The 23,701-nt window shown below is 28.7% G+C and overlaps 4 protein-coding genes across 8 annotated transcripts; 3 read left to right on the top strand and 1 right to left on the bottom strand.

Annotated features, from left to right (window-relative positions):
* The first annotated feature begins 4,429 nt into the window (after positions 1-4,429).
* LOC113799771 (uncharacterized) lies at positions 4,430-6,139 on the top strand. 2 transcript variants are annotated; one of them, XM_075822969.1, is made up of 3 exons: positions 4,430-4,680; positions 4,798-5,207; positions 5,270-6,138. In XM_075822969.1, exons 2-3 carry the CDS (start codon positions 4,863-4,865, stop codon positions 6,047-6,049), a joined length of 1,125 nt encoding a protein of 374 aa, XP_075679084.1. In that variant the 5' UTR covers positions 4,430-4,680; positions 4,798-4,862; the 3' UTR covers positions 6,050-6,138. The 2 variants fall into 2 exon arrangements, with proteins under 2 accessions (XP_075679084.1, XP_027206265.2); XM_027350464.2 differs by lacking the exon at positions 4,430-4,680 and having other exon boundaries at positions 4,694-5,207; positions 5,270-6,139.
* Positions 6,140-7,867: 1,728 nt separating this feature from the next.
* On the top strand, positions 7,868-16,211 carry LOC113799780 (uncharacterized). Its single transcript, XM_027350475.2, has 8 exons — positions 7,868-8,032; positions 8,096-8,500; positions 10,499-10,690; positions 10,776-10,919; positions 10,996-12,061; positions 14,136-14,212; positions 14,273-14,371; positions 14,433-16,211. The coding sequence occupies exons 1-8, from the start codon at positions 7,966-7,968 to the stop codon at positions 15,644-15,646; spliced, it is 3,264 nt and encodes a 1,087-aa protein (XP_027206276.2). The 5' UTR covers positions 7,868-7,965; the 3' UTR covers positions 15,647-16,211.
* Positions 16,064-19,199, bottom strand: LOC113799781 (uncharacterized). 4 transcript variants are annotated; one of them, XM_075823019.1, is made up of 4 exons: positions 17,999-18,198; positions 16,954-17,924; positions 16,809-16,881; positions 16,064-16,223 (listed from the first exon to the last, which is right to left on the bottom strand). In XM_075823019.1, the coding sequence occupies exons 1-4, from the start codon at positions 18,042-18,044 to the stop codon at positions 16,183-16,185; spliced, it is 1,131 nt and encodes a 376-aa protein (XP_075679134.1). In that variant the 5' UTR covers positions 18,045-18,198; the 3' UTR covers positions 16,064-16,182. The 4 variants fall into 4 exon arrangements, with proteins under 4 accessions (XP_075679134.1, XP_027206277.2, XP_075679133.1 ...); XM_027350476.2 differs by lacking the exons at positions 16,064-16,223; positions 17,999-18,198 and adding an exon at positions 18,421-19,199 and having other exon boundaries at positions 16,326-16,881; XM_075823018.1 differs by lacking the exons at positions 16,064-16,223; positions 17,999-18,198 and adding an exon at positions 18,240-18,302 and having other exon boundaries at positions 16,326-16,881.
* Positions 19,200-20,866: 1,667 nt separating this feature from the next.
* Positions 20,867-23,087, top strand: Argk1 (Arginine kinase 1). Its single transcript, XM_027350489.2, has 5 exons — positions 20,867-21,163; positions 21,649-21,908; positions 21,984-22,230; positions 22,310-22,377; positions 22,455-23,087. The coding sequence occupies exons 1-5, from the start codon at positions 20,995-20,997 to the stop codon at positions 22,779-22,781; spliced, it is 1,071 nt and encodes a 356-aa protein (XP_027206290.1). The 5' UTR covers positions 20,867-20,994; the 3' UTR covers positions 22,782-23,087.
* The last annotated feature ends 614 nt before the right edge of the window (positions 23,088-23,701 follow it).

Genomic DNA, 23,701 nt, shown 5'->3' with positions numbered 1-23,701 from the left:
GAAAGATTCTCGAATAACAAGCAAAATATAATTATCTCACTTTTGTTGTTGTTGTTACATATGTTGTTGTTGTTGTTGTTGTTGGAATCGATAATTGCTTTTTATTTCTTTTTTTTTATTTTGTTTGTTTGAATATAAAAAAACAGTGAAGAAAAAAAAATTAACAAGCAAAACTTTGTTCTGTCATCATTAACCCTCCGCTATTCACGCAGCATTTCTCGCGTCGTTATCCATGTGGGGTCATTTTTGACCCCAACTTTGATCGCTTTTAAATTATGTTAGAAAGCTAAAATAATCTAAAATTTTGTGCTCAACTCTTAGAAAATATTATCAATTTTAAAATTTCATCAAAAAATTTTGTCTTAAAAGCATATCATTAATGATACAAAGCGGCAAACAAATTTTGATTTTCCTATTGAATTTGGGATCGTGCATAACGTAAGTGATGGCTGGTAGGGATCCTACAGCACTTACGTTATGCACATTTAGACTTCATCCCGAAAATCGATGATTTCTCCACTATTTTTAGTCGGAAAACGGTGAAAATTGCCTATCATGTTCAATAAACATAGAGCTTCGATCATTCAAGAGAAAATTGATTTTTGTCGATAGATTTTCGAATGGCGAAGTTTTAAATGTCGTTGGGGTCAAATTTGACCCCACATGGATAGCCGAGGGTTAAATAGAATTAGTTATTGAATTTTCAACGGTTTTTTTATAGTGAATTTAACCAAACGAAAATCGATTTACAACAAACCAAACAAAAAAAGTAATTTCATTGAATTCAATGAAATTACGAAGAAGAAGCAAGAAAAATAAAATTCTTGAGAATTTTGTCTAAAATAATCATTTGTGAATGTTAAATCGTTTAGTTTTATTCTAATTAGTTTTTTTTTCTAAAAAAATGATGCCAAAATTCAATTAATAATAATTAAATTGAAAATCGATAGTATCGATACTATCGATAATAAACTTTAGTTTTTTGTTTTTTTTCATTGATCGAAGATTGATTATTATTTGAAAACAGAAAACAAAAAATCGATATTAAAGTGAACGAAAAATGTTATCATCATGGTGGTTTCACAAAAATTCGAGTTGATCGATAATGTTGTTGTTGAGGATGATGATGACATCTTAATATCTTTCATTTTTTTTTTGAACAAAAACATCATAATTCAAGAGCTTTTTCTCTTGTAAATGGTTTTTTTTCGTTGTTGTTGAAAAACTGAATGTTTGAACATCTGAATGTTTTTTCTATTCACTTTTCTACTTTGTTATTTTCTACTTCATTAAATTTTTGTTTGCAGTCATTTTATTTATGTAATATCCACAATGATTCTGGTTATAAAGTGAAAAAAATGGACAGAATTTTTTTTGGATAAAACAGAACCATATTCTGGGTCATAAAATTTATTGAAAAATACCAGAATTTTTATTTTCTCTGTTGCTGTCCAGACGTCCATCAAAATATTCATTTGAATAAGTTGATTAAAATGTGATCAAAATATTTTTTGTCAAGTTTTTTCCTCTTTACTACTTAACTGGTCAACCATACATAAACGAATACAGAAAAGTTTTTCTTTATTTGTCGCTTTTAATAATGATAATGATGATAATTTTTGTTGTGAAAAGAGAGACCAGGAATATATTAGAATCAATAAACTTTATCATCATCATCATATTTGAAAGTCTTGATCATCATTTTTTTCATGGGAAAAAACCTAAATTTTTCGTATCATTAATTTAAAAGTTTGGTATCTATTTTTGAAAATAACAACAACAACATAAATGGATCTTTCTCTCTCTCTCTCTCTCTCTCTCTCTCTCTCTCTCTCTCTCTCTCTCTCTCTCTCTCTCTCTCTGATGATGATCATCATTCTGTCCATAAGACTTTTAGCATCTTTTCATTAGTTGACGAAAGTATGTGCATTTTTCATCATATTTTCTTTCCAAAAGAAAAAATTGAATAATGTGTCATTATTCAATGAAAGAAACAATGAATGAATGAATGGATGCCCAAAACAAAAACATTGCATAAACACTTCAGTGTATCTATGTGAAGGAAAAAAAATGGCTACTGATGAACATTTCACAATCGATAGAATATTCTGTATGAATGGCTCCCGGAGAAAAGAAAAACAAATTATTTACACGTATAATGCATTTACGTTTTTATTAACTTGATGATGATGATGATGATAATAAAATAAAAATAAAAATAAAGAGCTTTTCTCTCGAAAAATAAAAATAAAAATAAAAGTTGATTGAAGAAAAAGTGTTTCTCTGTGTTTATTTGGGTTGGTTATATGATGATGATGATGATGATGGTGATGAACGCCAGAAGCTCATTAAATTAATGACAAACAAAAACAAAAAGAATTTAACAAATTCATCCGATCTCATTCGATCCCCCCTTTCATTCCACCCCTGCCACTCATAAAACCTTCCCGTTCATCCACCCCCACACACACACACATTCAAAATTTTATCCAAAATCATCATTATTATTAATGGATGATCATTTTTGTTTTCAGGTTTAACACTTTGGAAATTACATTTTTGGTTTTGTTTTCATTATATTGATTTTTGCAAATAAATTTTCGTGGTCGATTTTAAATAGGAAAAAAATTTAATCATCAAAGTTGAATATAATCGATAAGAACAATGATGATTAAAGAAATAAGAAAAATGTCTATTGCCAAAAGGCATCTAATATTCTTCTTCTTCTTTTTACCAATGATGTAGGTTTTTGTAATTTGATTATTTTGCTGTTTTGTTTTTCAATGTTGTTATTTAACCTAAGACAACCACATTATTCATTCAATGTAAAAGGTATTTCAACAACAACGGTAAAATAAAAAACATTGAAAAAAAGTCAACATTGTCATATATAATACATGTCTTTTGTTTTGTTTTTTTTCTTAAAACAAAACAAAACAAATGAAATATTTATATTTTGACAACAAAACAGAAACAAAAACAAAATTTTACTTAAAAATTTACATTTTTTTCCGTTGTTGTTGAAAGAGACATTTCTAAAGAAGTAATTTTTTGTTGTTGTTGAAATTATTCATTTTTTTTTGCATTTCCGATGATGATAATGGTAATGGCGGTGGTGTGTGTATGTGGCCTGTCATCATCTTGAAGATGAAAACATTATCAATCATTTTTTTTCATTACCCCCATTGATGAATAATGATGATGATTATGATGAATGTTTTTCGTAAGAGGATTTGGATGAAAGAGAGAACACACACACACACACACACACATTATCCACCAACATTGAAACATTGTCAGGTTTTTTTCTCTCATTGATTATTCTTTTTTTTTCTCATAAGAATCTTATGTAAAGAATAGGATAATTGAATGTCACAACAACATTTTTTGGGATATAGCGAATAGATAACGAAAGCAAAATAAATATTCTTGCTTAAATAGAATTTCAAAATTCATTTTAAGCAAAGAATATTCTGTTTGTTGTTTATATATTCTACGTTAATTCACTTCATCAATCACTTCCGTTTTTTTCTTCTGTTTATCTTTTTCTTTCCTTCAGCCAGTAGTTTACCCATATATGATAATCATCGTCATCATGTAATTTAGCTTTTTTTTCATTTTCATTTTCGTTTCGGTTCGATTCGGCTGACAACAAATAAAAAACAAACAAACAAATGAGCGCGAATCTAGATCAATTTTCATTTTCAACAACTGCAAAAACAAAAAAACGAAAAACGACGAAAACGACGAAACAAATCTCAAGAGAGATTCTGTGATCGAATAATAAATATTTTGCATTATCATTATATACGACTGAGTTGTTTGATGGGTAAAAAAAAAGATTTTTTGTTTCGTTTTTTTTTCATTTACTTTCGGGATGCTTTTGGACGGTTTTTTTTCACTTTGTTTTCTGTTTATAATGATTTTTTTTCTTCAAATCATTTTCCAAGGAATCAAGAACTGCTGTGTATAGTATTCCGAATTCAATTCATTGTTGCTGTTCAAATTTATTTATTCATTTTTTTTTCTCATTAGAAAAACAAGAAAAAAAAACATTGAAAAAAAAAGAAAAACAAAATTTTCATTTGAATTCATTGCACGGTTCTCCATCTATCGGCCAAAAATTTCAATTTGAAGATTTTTTAACCAAAATTATCAGCCAAAATTGTATCAAATCGATTATTATATCGGCCAAAATGATTGATAAAAAAATCACATATATATGGTTCGATAATAAAAATGATTATATTGAATATAATGAGTATTGCTAAAACAATCAATACTGTCAACGATTCTATAGATTCAGTAGATAAATCAAAAGAATTTTGGTGATATGGTGAAAAACTTTCTGTCAAAAAACAAACCTGATCTATTTTGAAATTCACATTGAAATTCTTTCATGTTTTATGATGAAGTTTGTACAACAAAAAAAAGATCCCAAAAGCAACATAACATTTTAAAAAGCAAATAAAATTCGAGAAATGAAAAAAAATCAAATTTTTAATGTAATTAACAATTTTGTTTCTTTTGGGGGGGAGGGAAGGAAATTCAAAACACATCTGAGCCATCAGAATAATGTCATTTTGTTCGGAAAAAAAACATGTGGGAAATCAGTTTGACAAGAATCAAAATACACCTGTCATAAATTTTTTTTGGTTAAAAATTGTATAAAAGTTTCAGGTTGGATTTTTTCATTTTTTTCATTGAACAAATGAAAAGAAAACCAAATCAGCAAAATTATGAAAATTATTCTCTTTCTTTGTTTTTTATTAATTTTTGTGACAAATTCTTTAACAGGTGAACCAATCGTTATTGAACCACGTCAAGAATTATCAATCGAACAATTATGGCAACAAATTGATATGGTTTTAGAATTGATGCAATTAAATCGTACACTTGGTGATTTAATTGCATCAAGTGATCAAGATTTTTCACGACCATTAGAAAATCTAACCAATTGTTATGCATTTGAAGTTATCGATGATCAAAATCGATCAACATTTATCAATATTTTCGATAAAAATCGTCAATTTAATGATATTGTAAAATTTTTCTATCAAGCATTTCCTGATAATGATTTAACACCAAATTCAATCTGGTCATTACTATCATCAACACAGGAAATAATTTTCCGATGTTTACAAATGGAAAATTTCCCAGAAACAAATCCACAATTAAAATTTGGTTTTACAGAACTTTCCGATAAGGTAATCGATTGATTGATTGATTGTTTAATTGATTTTTTGTTTTGCTTTAATAAAATGAATAGGATGGAAATTATATGAGAAGAATGAATGGACTTGGTTCATCTTATTATCATAATCGTAGACCATCATCATCATCATCATCAACAATGGATGATTCATATCGAGAATGTTTACGTAAATCAAGAAATTTACCCGAAAATTTTGATTGGCGTGATAGAAATGTTGTTACCCCTGTAAAAAATCAAGGTTCATGTGGTAGTTGTTGGGCATTTGCAACGGCTGCTTCGATTGAATCAGCTTATCTGATTAACAATCGAAACAATTCAATTGATCTTAGTGAACAAGAATTGGTTAGTTGTGCAAAACCAAATGGTTGTCAAGGTGGAACATCATCAATGGCATTTGATTTTGTTCGACGTTATGGATTAACATCCGAACAAATGATGCCTTATCGTGCTAGATCATCATCATGTCGTCGTTTACCATCATCAGTTGTTGATATTCGTAATTATTGTGTACGAAGTAAATTACGTTATTCGACTGGATCTAGAATCGAAAATCTTAACGATGATGATATACAAAATGCCCTGGTTACATTTGGTCCATTATACATTGGTGTAAATGCTGATCGATTATCAAGAAATTATCGTGGTGGTATTGTTGATGATCGATCATGTCCAAAACAAATTAATCATGCTGTAGTATTGGTTGGTTATACACCTGATGCATGGATTTTAAAAAATACCTGGGGACGATCATGGGGTGAACGGGGATATTTTCGTTTAGCACGTAGACAAAATATATGTGGTGTTAATACTGAAATTGCTTATCCAATAATTTAAAAAAAAATTATCATTTTTTGTTTGCAAACATTAACAAAAGATGGCGTTTAAAACAGATAATTATTTCAACAAAAAAAAATCATAACCCTTTTTTTCTATTACACAACAATCGAAAAAACAAGAATTTTCAGCGTTTGAAGTGAACAGACATATAACGGATGATGAAAATGAGTCATCAAATCAATGTTTGAATGCAATCGCGATTTTTCGAATCAATTTTTTTGTTGTTGTTTTTGTTTCAAAGCTTTTTCGTATTGAAAAGGATTATATTCCCAAGGAATTTATTGATTTGCTTTGCATCAAATCTTGAAGATTCGGCGCAAATATATCCGGTGTTTAAAAAACACCGGAAAACAACACCTATCAACAAACAGAAAAAAACATCGCCCTTTTTTTTGGTCGATAAATTCCAAGACGATGATGATGATGATGATAAGGGATGTTTTTGCAAAAGAAGAAAATTTCAAATTTCAAAATTAATAGTGCGCTTGCGCATTTTTTGGATGAAATCGAAATAATGGGGAAAAAACTTGCAATTCCACTAAATGAATGGGCTTTTTTCTGGACCTAGATCTTTAACCACTACCATCCATAATTCTGTCGATCGATCGATATATATCTTGTTGTCATTCTTATTTGGTTGGTGGTGGTGGTGGTGGTGGTAACAACCCCGAAATCATCAAAAAAAAAAAGTTGAATGCGCTTGCGAAACACACACACACACACACGGACAAAGCATCATTAGTTTGTATCCTACCATCAATTCGCTATATATGATGATCAAAAAAAATTCAAGAAAAGAAAACAGCCAAGCAATTGTGTGTGTCTACATAGTGAAATTGTCATTCATTTGGCTATTCAGTTGTGTAATGATCATTCATCGGTTCTGGTTTTATTTAAAAAAAAAATTCATTCATTTTTGTTGTTGTTTTTGGGTTTGTTATCGTTCCAAATGGAACAGTCTGAATCAAATACACAAACACACGTTGAGAATATACGAGCCCCACGCGAAATAAAGTATTTTTTTTTATTGCTAGCCAGGTGTGTAATTAGCTAGTATTTTAATTTGTTTTTTTTTGGTCAACACCATCACTCTAAAAACAACAAGCCAAACAAAGAATGATAGTGCTGGCCTTGTATGAACCAAGATTTTGATTAACTAACAGACTGACTGACAACAACATTGTGTTTGGTGTCCCTGCATATACTCAACGCATTTTTTTGTTTCGTTCTGGATCGGTCAGTCAACAAAAAAATAACATCTGTTCTTCTTTGTCGTCGTCTAAAGAAACTTTGAGTTCTTGTTGTATTTTTCTGTTCTTGTTGTTTTTTTTCTTCTTCAATAATGATAATAATGATGACATTAACATCATTAATATCGATTTATTTTTTTTCAAGTAATTTATTGATTGATTGATTTTTTGTTTCTGTTTGTGGTGATCGATTGATGATTAATAAATAAAAAAAAGGGGCGATGGTCGTGTGTATTTCATCATCATTTATTGATCTAGTTCTTCTTCAACAAACAACCAAAAAATAAATTTAGACGATCAAGTTTCAATCGATTTTTTCAAGCTTTTCAAGCTTCAACAACATCTTTATCTTCACTGCCTATCATATCAAATTTTCAACAACAAAAAAATCAAACATCAATAAGGAATGATGATGATAATAATTATCAATCGTATTGATAGAGTCAATAATAATTTTCTTTATGTTCGTACTTGAAAACATTAAAATCTTCAGTGTGTTCTGTTTTTGCTTGTGAAATTTCAATTCGATAATGAAAATTTTTGTTTGTTTGTTTGACCACCATCATCGTTGACCATCATCCATTAGTTTAATGATTTTTCATTAGTTTTTGATTTTCTTTAAAACGGTGATCAATTTTAGTCAGTGAAAATATCTTTAAAAAAATGTTTGCCAACAACGTTTTCATCTGGTTTTGTTTTCTATTATCATCATTATCTTCATTTTTAAATGGTAATCCTTTTTGTTTTGTTTGTTTCTAAAAACTAATCATTTTGATTGAAATTCTTTTAATAGCCATTCCATATCCACTTGATAATCAACAACAATCAATAGGTGTTGGTACTAAACCAAGATTAAAATCATTCAATTTTGAATCAAATATATTGGATGGACAAACTGTACGTGTATTTTGTCAATTAATTGATGGTAGTCAACCATTATCATTTCAATGGTTAAAAAATGGACAACCATTATCATCGACAACATCGATACAACATTCTTCTTCTTCATTACCATATTATACATCATCATCATTACCATCAACAACATTAACCAATTCAATTGATATACAAACATTTCCCGATTATTCATCATTAGCTATTTATCGTATTGATCGACAACGTGATTCAGGAAATTATACCTGTCTAGTATCAAATAGTTATGGTTCGGATCAATATAGTTCATTATTGATTGTACAAGGTTTGTTGTTTTTTCTAAAAAAAATCTCAATTTTTTTCCAATTACAAATTTTCGAATGACGATGCTACCGAATGAAAATATACCAAATGATTGTGTGTTGTTTGTATGACTAGAATTCTAATTTTAGAATCACATAAAAAAAGAAAGAGAGAATCAGTGACAATATTGGCTTGCAAACACAACATGCAAGCAAAGATCATTATCCAAATGATGATTATAAATGCAAATGTTGTGACAAAAGCAGAAAAATTATAAAACTTTTTTTGGTTTTCTATGTTTTTTTTGTTGGCAGAAATATCTTCTTTTTTTAAAAAAATTTTCTTCGACCTAAATTATCGTTTTTTCCAAAATTTCTAAATTCCAAGTGTTCCCTATGGACAAGGATTTTTTTCTCTGTGTGTGTGTGTTTGAGTGTGAGTTTTTCTAATAATCAATAATCAATAATAATCCTCTCTGGTATCAATATTTTTCACACATACATACACACACACATATGGTATTTCATCAAAAATTTTTGATTTAGGCTATAGAATGATTTGAACAGAAATTAAGCTTAAAAGAATTTGTTTAGACAGCTGTTGTAATGTTACTTTACTACTGGTATTACGATTCTGGTTGGTTTTTTTTTGTTTTTGTTTTAAAAAGAACAGCAGTCAATCATAAACAAATGAAAATTGAAATTGATATTTTTTTTCTGTTTTTATTGCTTGTCTTTCAAGTGTATATTCTAATATTTGATTTGATTGATATTTAGTCGTGTGCCATACGTTTGTTTTAATCCATCAACAAAAAAAAAACATGACCTTTCAACTTTTGTTTTAAGTGGTGGTGGTTGTAACATTGTTTTGTTTAGGTTAGGATATTGATAATTGAAAATTCTTATTATTTCAAACAAATTCTTCTTTCTATTAGCAGAGAAATTAATGGCAAAAGAAACAAACAAAAAAAAATCATGTTGCAATTGACATGTTACCATAATTGATTAACCAACCAACCAAACAATTTCGCTCAATGTTTTTTTTTTTGTTGTTGTTGTAATTCTCTCTGGAACGAGGTAACAATTGTGATTTATGAACTTAGAATTCTTGTTTCGTAATTTAGTTGCCAAAAACAAAACGAATAGGAATAGAAAAAAACATGTTTGTTCCAAACGAACTATGTTGAGATAATTTTCATGTTTTTTTTTGTTTCTATAATGAAATTTAGGTTAATTAGGTTAGTTTTGGGTTCGAACAAGAAAAAACCTAGGCAACACACACTCGAAAGAATGTTGTTATCGACCTGGACGAGTTAGTTATCAAATATTTTTTTACCATTCTTATTAATAAATTAATTATGATTGTCAAGCAAACAAGTTGGAAAAAAATTGATTCAAATTCAATATTATATAATTAAGAACAACGCCTGCCATAATGATGATTATGAAATTTCAAACATCCCATAATATCTGTCTTAGATGTTGAAAACGGAAATTGTTTTTTTTCATATTAATAAATTATTACTAGACACAGGATGCATGAATGAAGAAAAACGAAAATTTTTTTTCATTGTCATCATCATCATTATGATCATCATCCTTGTGTTGAATATTATATGAGATCATTTGCTAGCACGTATGTCAACAAACGACATTCATCATCATTTATTCATTCACGAAAATGTCGTTTACGCTTATATCATTACGAGAAACGAGCATTTTTGTTAATTCAGGTTTTTTTTTGCAGGAGGGTTTGCAGCAGAAAAAACTATGTTCAATTCATGCTACATTGATTTTTCGTTTGTTCAACTTTATTTATTTACAAAAACATTACAAATAGGATTCGGAATTGAAAATTACAAAAAAAAAAATTATTTACTTTTTACGTATTCTACACGTAGTAGTAGCAATATATTTTATGTAGCAATTTAAAAATGTAGCAATTTTTTTTGAAATTGTATCTTTTTTTAATTAATTGTTTCTGAAAAAATTATCATTTTTTTTTGTTGTTGAAAATATAGAACCGCCAAGTTTTCTAGAAAAACCTTCGGATATAACGATTGGTTTAAAAAAATCAATATTGCTAAAATGTCGTGCTACAATATCATCATCATCATCAATAATGCAAGGACATCTGAAACCGATAATCAAATGGAATCGTTTATTATTCGATAACGTTGGATCATCATTGGCTAATAATATGGCCATTCCAGGTAAAATTTCATTCATTTTGAATGTTTTTTTAAAATTTTGATTTTAAACAAAATTTTTTTTTAAAAAAAACCCTTTTTGATAAAGATGCTAGACGTGAACAAATATCCAGTGGTGAACAATTACATCTAACTGATATTCGTATTGAAGATGCTGGCATATATGAATGTATGGCTGAAAATCCACATAATCGTTTGACAATAAGTCATCAATTTACTATAACGGTTAATGGTAATTATTTCAAAAACAAAAACAAAAAAGTTCAGGCATTTAAGGTTTCTTTTTTATGATCAAAATGTTTTTTCAGTTCCAGCATATTTCAAAGTAAAAACCGATCAAATTGAAGTAAAACGTGGTGAAACTGCAAAATTAATTTGTGAAGCATTTGGTGCACGACCATTACAAATTGAATGGCTAAAACAACAATCAATAACTGGTGAATTTAAACGATTAGATTTGGATTATGTTCCGGATTTCGTTAATTCATTTCCACGTTATACTGCATTGGAAAAAAATTTTGATTCAACATATTTTGAACAATGGGAATTCAATTCTCCACAAATCAATAATAATAAAGAATCGATGAAATCAATACCTTATGTCAATAATAACCGAACATTATTTGAATTACATATAAATTCAGTTGATTCAATGGATAATGGTCAATATGGTTGTCGTATATGGAATGATTATGGTGAAGATATACGACGAATAAATTTATTTGTACAAGATGTACCTGGTCAGGTTCGTCAATTACAATTAGATCAAATATGGACAAGTGAAGCATCCATAAGTTGGTCAACACCTGAATCAATTGGTAATTTACCATTAACACAATATCTGCTACAATATTGGAAAGAAATTCGTCTGCCAAATTTGACAATGATATCATCTGGTTCTCGTTTACATGAAATTGAATTACAACCAACAATAACAAATTATATGCTAAAAAATCTACAACCCGGAACATTATATGCTGTACGTGTAATTGCTGTAAATCAATTTGGTCATGGACAATCAGGACAATTATTACGTTTTCAAACTGAACAAGAATCACCAAGTTCATCACCAATTGATATTTTAGCTGAACCACAAGGTACAACAGCTATACATATTAAATGGAAAGCACCACCAAAAAATCATTGGAATGGTCATCTAAAAGGTTATTATCTTGGTTATCGTTTAATCAATATTGATGAACAACAACAACAACTTAATAACAACAACAACAACAATGATATTTCATTGAATAACAACAACAACGCACAACAACAACAACGTATTTATAAACAAATTGAATTCAATGGTTTGGCTGATGATAATTATCAAGAAGAATATATACTTTCCGGATTGAATAAAGGAACATTATATGGGTAAGTTTTTGAAGTTTATTTATTGAATTGAATCAATTTTTGGTTTTTTCTCAATTTTGTTGTTGTTGAAAATTGAAAAGAAAATTGAATTTTGAATTAAATTCAATTTTCTTTCTTCTCTTTTTGTTTGGCTTCTTACATCTTCCAAAAAGTATCGTTATAACTTTTTTATTTCAAAATTCCATTTCTTTTCTTTTTTTTTTGTCAAACAAATGCATATGCTCATTGAAGAAAGTTATTTGCATAGTTGAAATGAATTGAATTGAATTCTTTTGCTTTACTTTACATTATAATTTTCTTTTTTTTTTTTTTTTTTGACTGTTCGAAACATCGATTGTCATAAGATGTTTTTCTTCTTCTTTTTTAAAGTTTTGACTAACTTTAAAAGTTTGCAAAGGAAACCGGGAAGCTATTTATTTCTCTCTGTGTGTCATCTTTATTTCACTCAAAACATTTCTTTTTTGTCGTCAAAACACTTCTTTTTTCCCAGAAAGAAATATTTCGATTATTGATTATCGATAAAACACACGCAAACACACACACACACACACTTTACTAAATCACTCGATTGGGTTATCGACATTCAATGATTAATTGAAAATTTTTATTTTTCTCTTCTCAATTAATCGATCAATCGATACCCGGTTGTTGTCAAGAAAATTCTTTCAAAAAATTTTTGATCAGATTGGTTTTCTGGTTCCAGGAACAAACAGCTGCGAAACCTACTATCTTTATTATCTAGTTTTTAATTCCAGTCGTTTCCTTTTTACATTTTTCTTTTCCTGATTCAATTTGTTTGTTGACCCAATTTGTTGTTGTTGTGACTGAAGAAAAAAGTAGCTATATTTACCAGAAAAAAAGAATCTAAATTAGGCAAACTATTATCATTATCATCATCATTATGTGTTGATTGCCTTTCAAAAGAAAAAGAAGAAAATCTGCTGCAAACAAACATTTTTAATATTTAAAAAACGATACAAATGAGTGAATGGTGAATAATGGCCAAGATGAAGCTCATTATCTTCATCATCATCATCATCAACACTAACAGTGAATTTGTTTGTTTGGAGAATTTAGAATTTCATTTTTTTTATTTTCTTTCCGTTGCAAGAACTGGCCCATTGTTATATGTGTCGGGGTCGTTGTATTTGTCTGATTGGTGTCTGTTGTTGTTTGTTAGTTTGTTTGGCGCACGATTCTACTATACACGAAACACTCAATATGAACAAAATATCCACACCCAATGATGACATCACTTTTCATATCAGAAAATTATTCTGGACCAGAATTCTGGTTGTGAAACTTTTTTTTTGGTTCAATGTGTGTGTGTGTGCCATACATGAACAGCATTTTCATTTTCATTTCGGTCGAATAAATTTCTGGGCTCCATGAACATTGACATCATTCATACTTTCTTTTCATGGTTATTATTACTATTGGGTTTGGTGATGCTTTTTTTTCACGATGGAAATTTTTGACAGTTTAGCTCATGCTCATCATATCACACTATATCATCATCTATATTCGTCTATAATTCGGCGCAAACATTATCCAACGGGAAAAAAATGAATGAATTTTTCGAACAGTGATAAAAAAATCTAGTCAAGAAAATCATTGAAACACGGAAATGATTTTTTTTCTTCTTTGGAAATAAATTAATAAGGGGGAGGATTTTTTTGTTTTGTTTTTTTGGCTTAACTTTTGATTTGTTCTAAAAAAAACAAAGCAAAAAGACAATTTTTCATTGCGAAATACGAAAAATTTATGATGATGATGTTTAATGGCTTATTATTTTTATTATTATTACAATCATTGTAATTGAAGATTTTGTTTGTTTATTTTTCATTTTGTTGACTTGGCTGAAATTTTTTTTTTCGTTTTTTTTCTTATTGGCTAATAGTTGAGTGAGGTTAGGTTGATGACTATGACTATGACTATGATTCATGGTTGAGTGAGGTTAGGTTGATGACTATGACTATGACTATGACTATGATTCATAGTTCAGTGAGGTTAGGTTAATGATAATTTTCACTTTAATAATTTTTTTTCATTCATTTTTTTTCATTAAAAATAGAATAATTTTAAAATGTTTTAATGATGTTGGTGAAGGTCCTAGTTCACCTGAAGTATTTGTTTCAACAGCAATCAAAGGTATGTTTTATTTCATTTTAGTTTTTTCCCATTCATTTCATTAATTCAATTATTTTCTAGATCCACCACCAAAACCAACATTAACATTGGTTGAAACAAAAGAAAATTCAGTGCAAATTAAATGGAATAAAGATTTATCAATGGATGATGATATTAGTCGTAAGATTGATAAAATGATAATTTTATTACAATTTAATAATTAATTTTTTCTCTGAATTAGATTTTATCCTCGCATATAAAGAAGATAAAAAATCCAAATGGATGGAATTAGAATTGGTTAAATCAAAATTAATCAACGATGATAATAATGATGAACAATATTATTATTATAATCTAAATGGTCTACAACGTGGTACCAATTATCATTTGTATTTACGTTCAATAAATCGTTTGGATAAAAATTCAATATCAGAACCAAGTGATCAGCTAACCATACGTACCGAAGGTGAAGGATCATCATCATTAATGAATATGCTCAATTCGAATATTGAATCGCCGCAATCACCGCAACAATCGTATCATGCAATTGCAGCCATTCCAACGGCTGCATTTTTACCAACATTATCAACGAATTTTCATCAACCATCATTACAACAACAAGTGCCTCCATATTTTCGTATCAGTTTTATTATACCAATTGCCATTGCTATCGTTGTCATTGTTATTGCTTGTGTTGGTGCTTATGTTTATATTCGTATTGATGATCGTAATCAACAGATAAAATTATATAATTCTACTGCTGCAGTTGCTGCTAATGTTACCGCTGTTCAACATCATGGTACATTGGCTATTGGACCGGGTAAACGTTTTCAATATATTTCACCCGGTAATGGTCATAATAATGGAAAAATATTCAATCAATCAATAACACCATCATCATTAAATTCAAGTGCAGGATTATTACGTGATAATTCTTGTACACAAAGTTTAGTTTCCGAAGAAAGTAGCCTATCGTTTCGTTATTCAGATAGTTCATCGGATAAAGGAAGACCATTATTATCAAGACCACCATTATCATCAAATGCATCAATGATACCATCAGGTGTACAATGGGCACAACAACAATCACCAATACCAGAAGAAGATGAATCAGCTGCTGGTAATATTGTTGATTTAGATTCAACAACATATGAAACATTACCATTTCAAAAAAATGAACAATTTAAACAATCAACACCGAATATGCAAAGTTTTCAACAACAACAACAATCAAAATCACCGGCATTTCCACCACCACCACCACCATTACCTGGTGCAACAATATTTAAAGCATCACCATTAAATAGGCCAAATATTACATCGAATAACAATAACAACAACAATATGTTCTGTCATCATGTTGATGTACATCATACACAATCATCATCATGTGCAACATCAGATGCAAATAATTCCGATTCATATGATGATTTTCGTTTTTTTTCACGTGTTTAAAAATTAAATTTTTTTTCTGTGTGTTTACGCAATATTCAATGCTGTGATCAATGCTCATTCAATTTATTCACTGATGACAAACAACAAAAACGTAAAAAACAACATCGAAATTCAAAAATTTTTCATTTTTGCAAAAATAAAACAAAATTCTGTGATTTAATATAACTCTCGCTCTATATTAGAGATTGCATGAAATAACAAATGTTTTTTTTTGATTACAATTTACAATTGAATCATCATCATTAGCAAAAAAATCAATTAATTTGTTTAACGATAAAACAAAAAATAGTAAAAAAATGTGACCAAAACACAACAACAACACACGTGTAAATATATTAACCAAGAATTCATCACCAAAATCACACAAACACAAAAAGTATCCATTTTTTTTTTTTTTGAATGAATTTTTTTCTTCTGTTGATTGGTTTTTCATTTTGAATTCCAATCATTTTATTTGTATATATAAAAAAAAGTGTTTTTCATTATCTAAGTGGGGGGTGTGATAAATAGTTAATCAATTAAACGATGATCGATAATTACTGATCGATTTGTATCAATACTTCAATGATTGTGGTTTCTAATTTTAGTTTTTTTTTTTGGAAGGGGGAGGAAGAGAAAAGAAAATAAACAAAATAAAAAAAGAAAAAGAAAAGAAAAGAGAAAAAAATTTGTTAAAATTAAGAAATGAAAAAAAATGTTTCAAAAAATAGCTAAAGGGTCCCATAATAATTCTGTCTATCCAGTCTTAATATGAAATCTCTGTATGGAATATTTCATTGAATATCACAATCGCTAATTTTTATCACTTCTGTTGTTTCTCAACAGAATAAATATCTCTTCTATGAAATATTACAACATTTTGGTCGAACATGATCATTATCTTTACTACGATGATGAATTGGACTTTTGATTACAACACTATTTCCACGTGATAATGATGATGTTCCATTTAAATCAACATAATTATGATTATTTTTTATCGATGATTCACCGCGATAAAAATGACCTGAACCAACACCAACAACATTGGTGGTAGCGGTAGTGGTTCGAGGTTTTCTCTTGACCGCTATAGGTGGTTCGATTTTATCTGTATCATCATTATCATTGGACCCTTCTGTTTGTTTTTGATGTTCATTATCATTATCATCATTGGATAAATCACCTGAATTCATATCAGCTTGCGTTCCATGATCAATCGATTTCGTCATTTCCATCGAATTATTATTCATATCAGCCTGTTTTTTTGAAGAAAATTTGAACAAAATTAATCAATCAATCAATTTCTTTTGGAGAAAATCAAATCTAACCTGTTTAAGTAGTTGGCTTTTAAGTAGATTTTGTTGAGAATCACTTAATGGTGGACGAGGATCATTCATTGATAATGTTTGAATATCTTGTTTACATAATGGACATAAATGTTTTAGATTTAAATCAGTTTGTATGGCAACATTAAATGATTCGGATGGTTCGGGTTGACCTGATGAAGAAAAGAATGATGAAAAAAATGATGATGATGATGGTGTTTGTTGTTGTTGTTGTATTGTAGATAATGATGGACCAAAATCTGCTTGCGTAAATTTATCTTCAAAACAACCACGATCCGTTTCGATTGATTGATCACAAGTTTCGATCACTGGTTTCGATTTTTCAAGATCTAAACCCAATGGCTCAATTATTTTTGTCGTAACCGGTGAACGTGGTCTAGATGTTGGTTGTGATTGTTGCCGGGATACTGATTGTGAACCTGGTTGTGATTCAAAACCAAATTTAAATCGACCATCAATTTGATCTCGAAGTTTTTGTAATTCTTCAACAAATTCAGCTTCATCAATATTATTATTACTTTTATCATTAAATTGTGAATCATTTAGAAATAATTTCAATCGTGAACGTGTAAAATCATTTTCAAATGCTGAAAATCCTGATGTTAATGATGCAATACTTAATTGATCAAAATCATCATTATCATCACAATCAGTTTGTGTACCACGTGATACTTTATTGATAAATGATTTAACTAATGATTGAAGTGATTGTTGTGGTACATAACGACTATTTGTACCACTGACCGTATTCGATGGTAAACGTCTTAATGATGAATTGGAAAGCATTGTTGGTGGTGTTGGTGATGTTGATCTTGATGAACCTGAAGTTGTCCATCCATATGGTGAACTTGATAATTGTGCCAATAATGAATGACTAGTACTACGACTAACAGTAGGATTTTGTTGTGATTCTTGATTTTCTTCCTGTGCAATTGCATAATTAATTGGTAAATCTGAAAAGAAAAACAGAAATTAAATTTTGTTTGTTACAAAAATCCAAAAAAACAATCAAAATTGTATCAAATACATTTAGCAAGAAATAAATTATCAACATTGTTAGACATGTTGTTCATTCATTTCATTTCATGAAAATTTCAAGGCACATTTATCATTGAAAGAATATTCCATTGATAAAATCACTTATTTAAGGCTCATTTTCTTTTATCCATGATATCAATTGACAGATGTCATTTTTATTATTATCACAAAACACATTGAAACAAAAACCAACCAAAAAATAAAAATAAATAAACATAAACTTTATTTACTTTTTCACCGTTTATTATCGACCTTGAAAATGTATTTCTTGCAACATGAAAAAATTTGGAGCAAAATTTTTACGCAAGCGTATTTCGAATGATATTTTTTAGGGTTAAAAATTTTTTTGGGTTAATTTTGATCGATTTTTTCTGTTCATTTTCCTCTGAAAAATAATAAAGAAAAACTTACCACTTGCTCTTCTTCTTGTTGCTGACATCATGTTTGTTTTATCCGATAATAATTGTGGCGATAATTCGGTTTTTGCTTGAAGATATGATTCATCGATTCGATTGGGCCATACATTTAAATTTGTCGATGTCGATGTTGTTGTCGGTATTATCGGTGATTCTACTACTTTTAATCTTAAGATTGGATCAAGAAATTTTGGTTTGTCCAGTTTGATTGATTTTTGATTTGAACAAAAAAAAACACTTTGAAAAGAATATAAACACTGTTTGGTTTGTTTGTTTTGAAAAAATTCAACTAAACTGAAACTGTTGATATTTATGTTAATAATAATATTTATTTCACATTGATCCAATGCCAAACACACACTTAACAGACACTTTTGCAAAACAAAACAAACGAACACAGTAATTAACTAAACACATTTGATGATGATGCTCACTTTACCCAAATGAGATTATGATCAGCAACATTGAAGATATTTACATATCTTGATCTTCTTCTTCTTCTTATTCGTTTTTTAATGATTATTTTGTATTAGTTTTCGTTTCGTTTCGGAAAACGAAAAACAAAATTGTTTTATGTGAAAAAAAGATTTATGAATTCGGATTTTCGCACTATAATCCTACCGAATGCCTGAATCGAAATGTTTTTCCTTGCTTGTTTCTTGATTTATTTAATTTTTTCATTGAATCATAAAAAATTTATAAAATTCATAAATTCAATGAGCGGAAACAAAACGAGAAACAAAAACGGTTGCCTGTTGAATGTATGATTGATTGATGTGTTGTTCATTTGGATGAGAGAAAAATGTTTGAAAAACACATTTACAGTTTAGTTTATTTCAGCAGCAGCAAAAGACAAAAAAGGATTTTTGTTACCCGATTTTTTACTTGTTTTTTTTTTTGATTTTTGATTTTTGATTTGTCATTTTACAGAAAACTAAAAAAAATAAAATAAATTTGTTGAATCAGAAGCTATATAGCTGAGAAAGAAACAATCATCACCATTAAACGTGATTTCGCAAAGAGTAAATGAAAAACATAAATGAATTTTTTTCCCTTTTTTTTTAAATAAAAATCAATTTTGTTTTCTGCTTTGTAATCTGGTTCATCGAAACTTTAAAATAGGTGAAGTAATGTACAGGTAAAAATATCATCCTTGAACAGGTTTTTTGTTTTTTGGCTGGTTAGCATCATCAACGAATAAATATATTAAATTTAGTTTAACAAAATCAGATTAGGAATTGGAATTTATTTTCTTTTTGAATGTCATATTGTCAATTTTGAAAAAAATAATTTTCTTTTCCAAAATATAGATGGCGTTATTATCCAGTGGGATTTGAAATTGAATTAGGAAATTTTTTTTGTTTTTCGGAAATCCAATAAATCAATGTTATTCAATATTGATTATATAAGCTATTGAAATTAATAAGAAAAAAGCTAAGATAAGCTAAACACATAAGAATCAAAGAAAAATTTCATTTTTGTAATTTGATATTCTTTCAATGTGCCCTTGTTTTGTCTTGTCATCATCATCATCATTCGTTCTTCAAAAAAAAATTGACAATTCTTATTGTTTTGACCCGCGCGACAACAATTAAAAATTTTGGCCAAAAAACAACAAATTCTCTTCATTCAAAACATGAACAAAAAAAACAATTTTCTTTGAAAACAAATTTCGAGAAAATCCTCCTAAAAGAACCTCTCTTACACATGTGTGAAAGAAAGAAAGAAAGTGAAAAACAAAATCTAATTATAACATACACCTACACTTGTCTTTTAAGAAAAGATTTGTTTTTTCTCTTCGCAATTTCTGCTTTAAAAAAATGTACATTTTTTTAGGGGATTTACATAAAATTTAAATTTAAATTTACTAAAAAAGAAAAAAACGACGTCTAAAGTGAATGATTATTGACAGAATTTAGTGTTTCTATTACAAAACAACCAAATCAAAATCAAATCCAGGAATTCAGTAGTCAAAAGTCAAAAAAAATCAAAGATCCATTTCATCACGGAATTTTACAATTGGTTTTTTCCCCATTCGGTATAATCAGCCAGTTGCTAACCAGTCAGCAAAAAAACAAAATTCTGAATATAGAATATTCTTTTTGTATATAGAGAATAGAGTTAGTTTTGATTATTGGCAATCCAAAGCAGGCAGATTCTTTTGAGGTGGTCTTATTCAATTCACGTTTATCATTATGAAACATATACAGACACATTGAATGGGCAGAGGCACAAGAATATTGAATATTCTTTTTTTTGTATACAAACGAACCGAACCGAACGACCTTAACTTAACATTTGATTCAGATTTTTGTTATTCAATATTGGCCTATTTGGTCTACAAAAACAAAAAACAAAAACGTCATTGAACATGCGTTAGACACTATGAAAAATAAGTAAAGAAAGAAAAAAAAATTATATAAAAACCCAAGATCAAGACGTTTGATGTTGGTTATTTCATTATCTTGACGATAAGATATTCACCGGCTTTTTTTCTCAGTGTTTTTGATTTTGTCAAATTTTTTTTGTTGTCGAAAATTTTCTGAAATTTCAAAAAATAAAAATAAAAATGGTTGATCAAGCTGTTCTCGATAAATTAGAAGCTGGCTATCAAAAGCTACAAGCTTCAGCCGATTGTCATTCATTATTGAAAAAATATCTGACACGACAAGTATTGGATGCATGCAAAAATCGTAAAACTCAAATGGGAGCAACATTGCTCGATGTTGTACAATCAGGTAAAAAAAATCAATTTAAATTTGGATTTAGTTTTTAACCCTTGCCTTCCCCTCTAAAAAAATTAATTGAAAATTAAAAATCCAAATGACAATCCAAGATATTCAATTTTTCAAATCATCAAGGTGACCTTTATCATAGACTAATTATCATTACACAGCCGGGTTTCAAAATCAAATTGAAACTAAAACCAAAAAAACTTCACGGTCAATTAATCAATATACTGACAATTTTTTAAAATTTCATTTAAAACAAACAGAAAAAAACTTATAATGATTGTCAAACACGCAAATTGAATGAAGTTTTTTTTCTAATTTTTGAAAAACTAAAATATTAATCAAATGACTAAATGAATGAATGAAAATCGATTGATCAATTATGATCGATCAATCGATTCTTTTCATTGCGATCATTCAAAAAAAGCTAAAAATAACTTTCATTTTTTCATTGTATTTTTTCAATTTTTCATTTTTCTGAAAAAATTTAGGTTTCGAAAATTTAGACAGTGGTGTTGGCCTTTATGCACCGGATGCTGAATCCTATACTTTATTCAAAGAATTATTCGATCCGGTTATTGATGATTATCATAAAGGTTTTAAACCAACCGATAAACATCCACCAACTGATTTTGGTGATGTCAATACATTATGTAATGTTGATCCGGATAATCAATTTGTCATTTCAACACGTGTTCGTTGTGGCCGTTCATTGCAAGGTTATCCATTTAATCCTTGCTTGACTGAAGCTGTTAGTTTTGATTTTTTTTAAAATTATTATTGATCTTTGATTGATTTTTGACATTTAATTTTTGATTTTTCATAGCAATACAAAGAAATGGAAGATAAAGTTAAAGGTCAATTGAATAGTTTTGAAGGTGAATTGAAAGGAACCTATTATCCATTGTTGGGCATGGATAAAGCAACCCAACAACAATTGATCGATGATCATTTTTTGTTCAAAGAAGGTGATCGATTTTTACAGGCTGCAAATGCATGTCGTTATTGGCCTGTTGGTCGTGGTATCTTCCATAATGATAATAAAACATTTTTGATCTGGTGCAATGAAGAAGGTATGTGTGTGTGTGATGTGATGTGATTCATCGATTATTGATTGATTTTTTCAAACTCTTTTTTTTCTCGTTTCAATAGATCATTTGCGTATTATTTCAATGCAAAAAGGTGGTGATTTGAAACAAGTGTTCAGCCGATTGATTAATGTAATTTTAATGAAAAATTATTGTGAAAATTTCAAAGTTTTAACTCATTGTTAATTTGTTGATCATTTTTCTGATAGGGTGTTAATCATATTGAAAAGAAATTGCCATTCTCACGAGATGATCGTTTGGGTTTTTTGACATTTTGTCCAACAAATTTAGGTACCACTATTCGTGCATCGGTACATATTAAATTACCAAAATTGGCTGCTGATCGTAAAAAATTGGAAGAAATTGCCGGTAAATATAATCTACAAGTACGTGGTACAGCTGGTGAACATACCGAAAGTGTTGGTGGTGTTTATGATATCAGTAATAAACGTCGTATGGGTTTGACTGAATACCAAGCGGTCAAAGAAATGCAAGATGGTATTTTGGAATTGATTAAAATTGAAAAATCAATGTAATTCGATCAATCGATCAATGATTGATTGGAAAAGAAATTTCTCCAGAATTTTAAAATTCAAACGAAAAATACTGGTTGAGATTTCTAGAATCAACAAAACAAAACAAACACTGCAAATTCAATTTTATTGTCATTCTTTTTTTCCTTCACACTTAATTCAACCAAAAAATAATAATAACCAAAATTAATTTCTTTATTAGTAGCGTGTATTGTTGTTAAGAACTGCCAGAATCGATAAATTTAATATATTTTAATATGGAGAAAAAAATTGAAAATTAAAAATTAAACTTTATTTTTTGCGTCAGAATTTTTTGCTTTGTTTTGTTTCATTCATTTAAAGATATGCATAATGTTTTCATTTGCACTTGATGATGATTGTGTCTGATTCTATAAATAAAATAGTGATGATGTTATTTTGTTTCGTTTTCCTAATGACGTTGATTATCATCATCATAATCCAGATTTTTTTGTCATATTGCCAGATATCATTATCATCACCAGCAAAAAAATGGGCTTTAGGGAATTGACAATTTTGAAATTTTGCAATGAAAAAATCATTTGTTCCAGCAATATATACGTTCCACGTATGAAAATTTAACATTTTTTTTGATTTATTCGGGCGTCATAAAAATCATCATAAAAATGTTGTCACTATCGTCATTATCATTGAGAATATGAATGCCATATTATGGAAAGAATTTATTATCATCAACATCATCATTTTTTCGTTTGTCTCTAATCTATTATTAGTGACAATTTGAACTAGAATTTCTTTCCATTCTTTTTTTTTGTTGTTATAAAAAACACACAACATTAGATCTAAGATGATGATGATGAAGATGGAAAAAGGGGAAGCAATAAAAAACAAAATGCAAACATTTTTTTTCAATTTTGTCAAACTTTAGGAAGTTGATTTTAAAT

Source organism: Dermatophagoides pteronyssinus, unplaced genomic scaffold (assembly GCF_027571235.1).
Source record: "Dermatophagoides pteronyssinus isolate colony J.1.1.1.1 unplaced genomic scaffold, Derpt_VIB-CSIC_2022.12 sq0022, whole genome shotgun sequence".
NCBI classification, from domain to species: domain Eukaryota; kingdom Metazoa; phylum Arthropoda; class Arachnida; order Sarcoptiformes; family Pyroglyphidae; genus Dermatophagoides; species Dermatophagoides pteronyssinus.
Note: the sequence above shows the minus strand (reverse complement) of the source record. Positions and strands in the feature narration are given on the sequence as shown.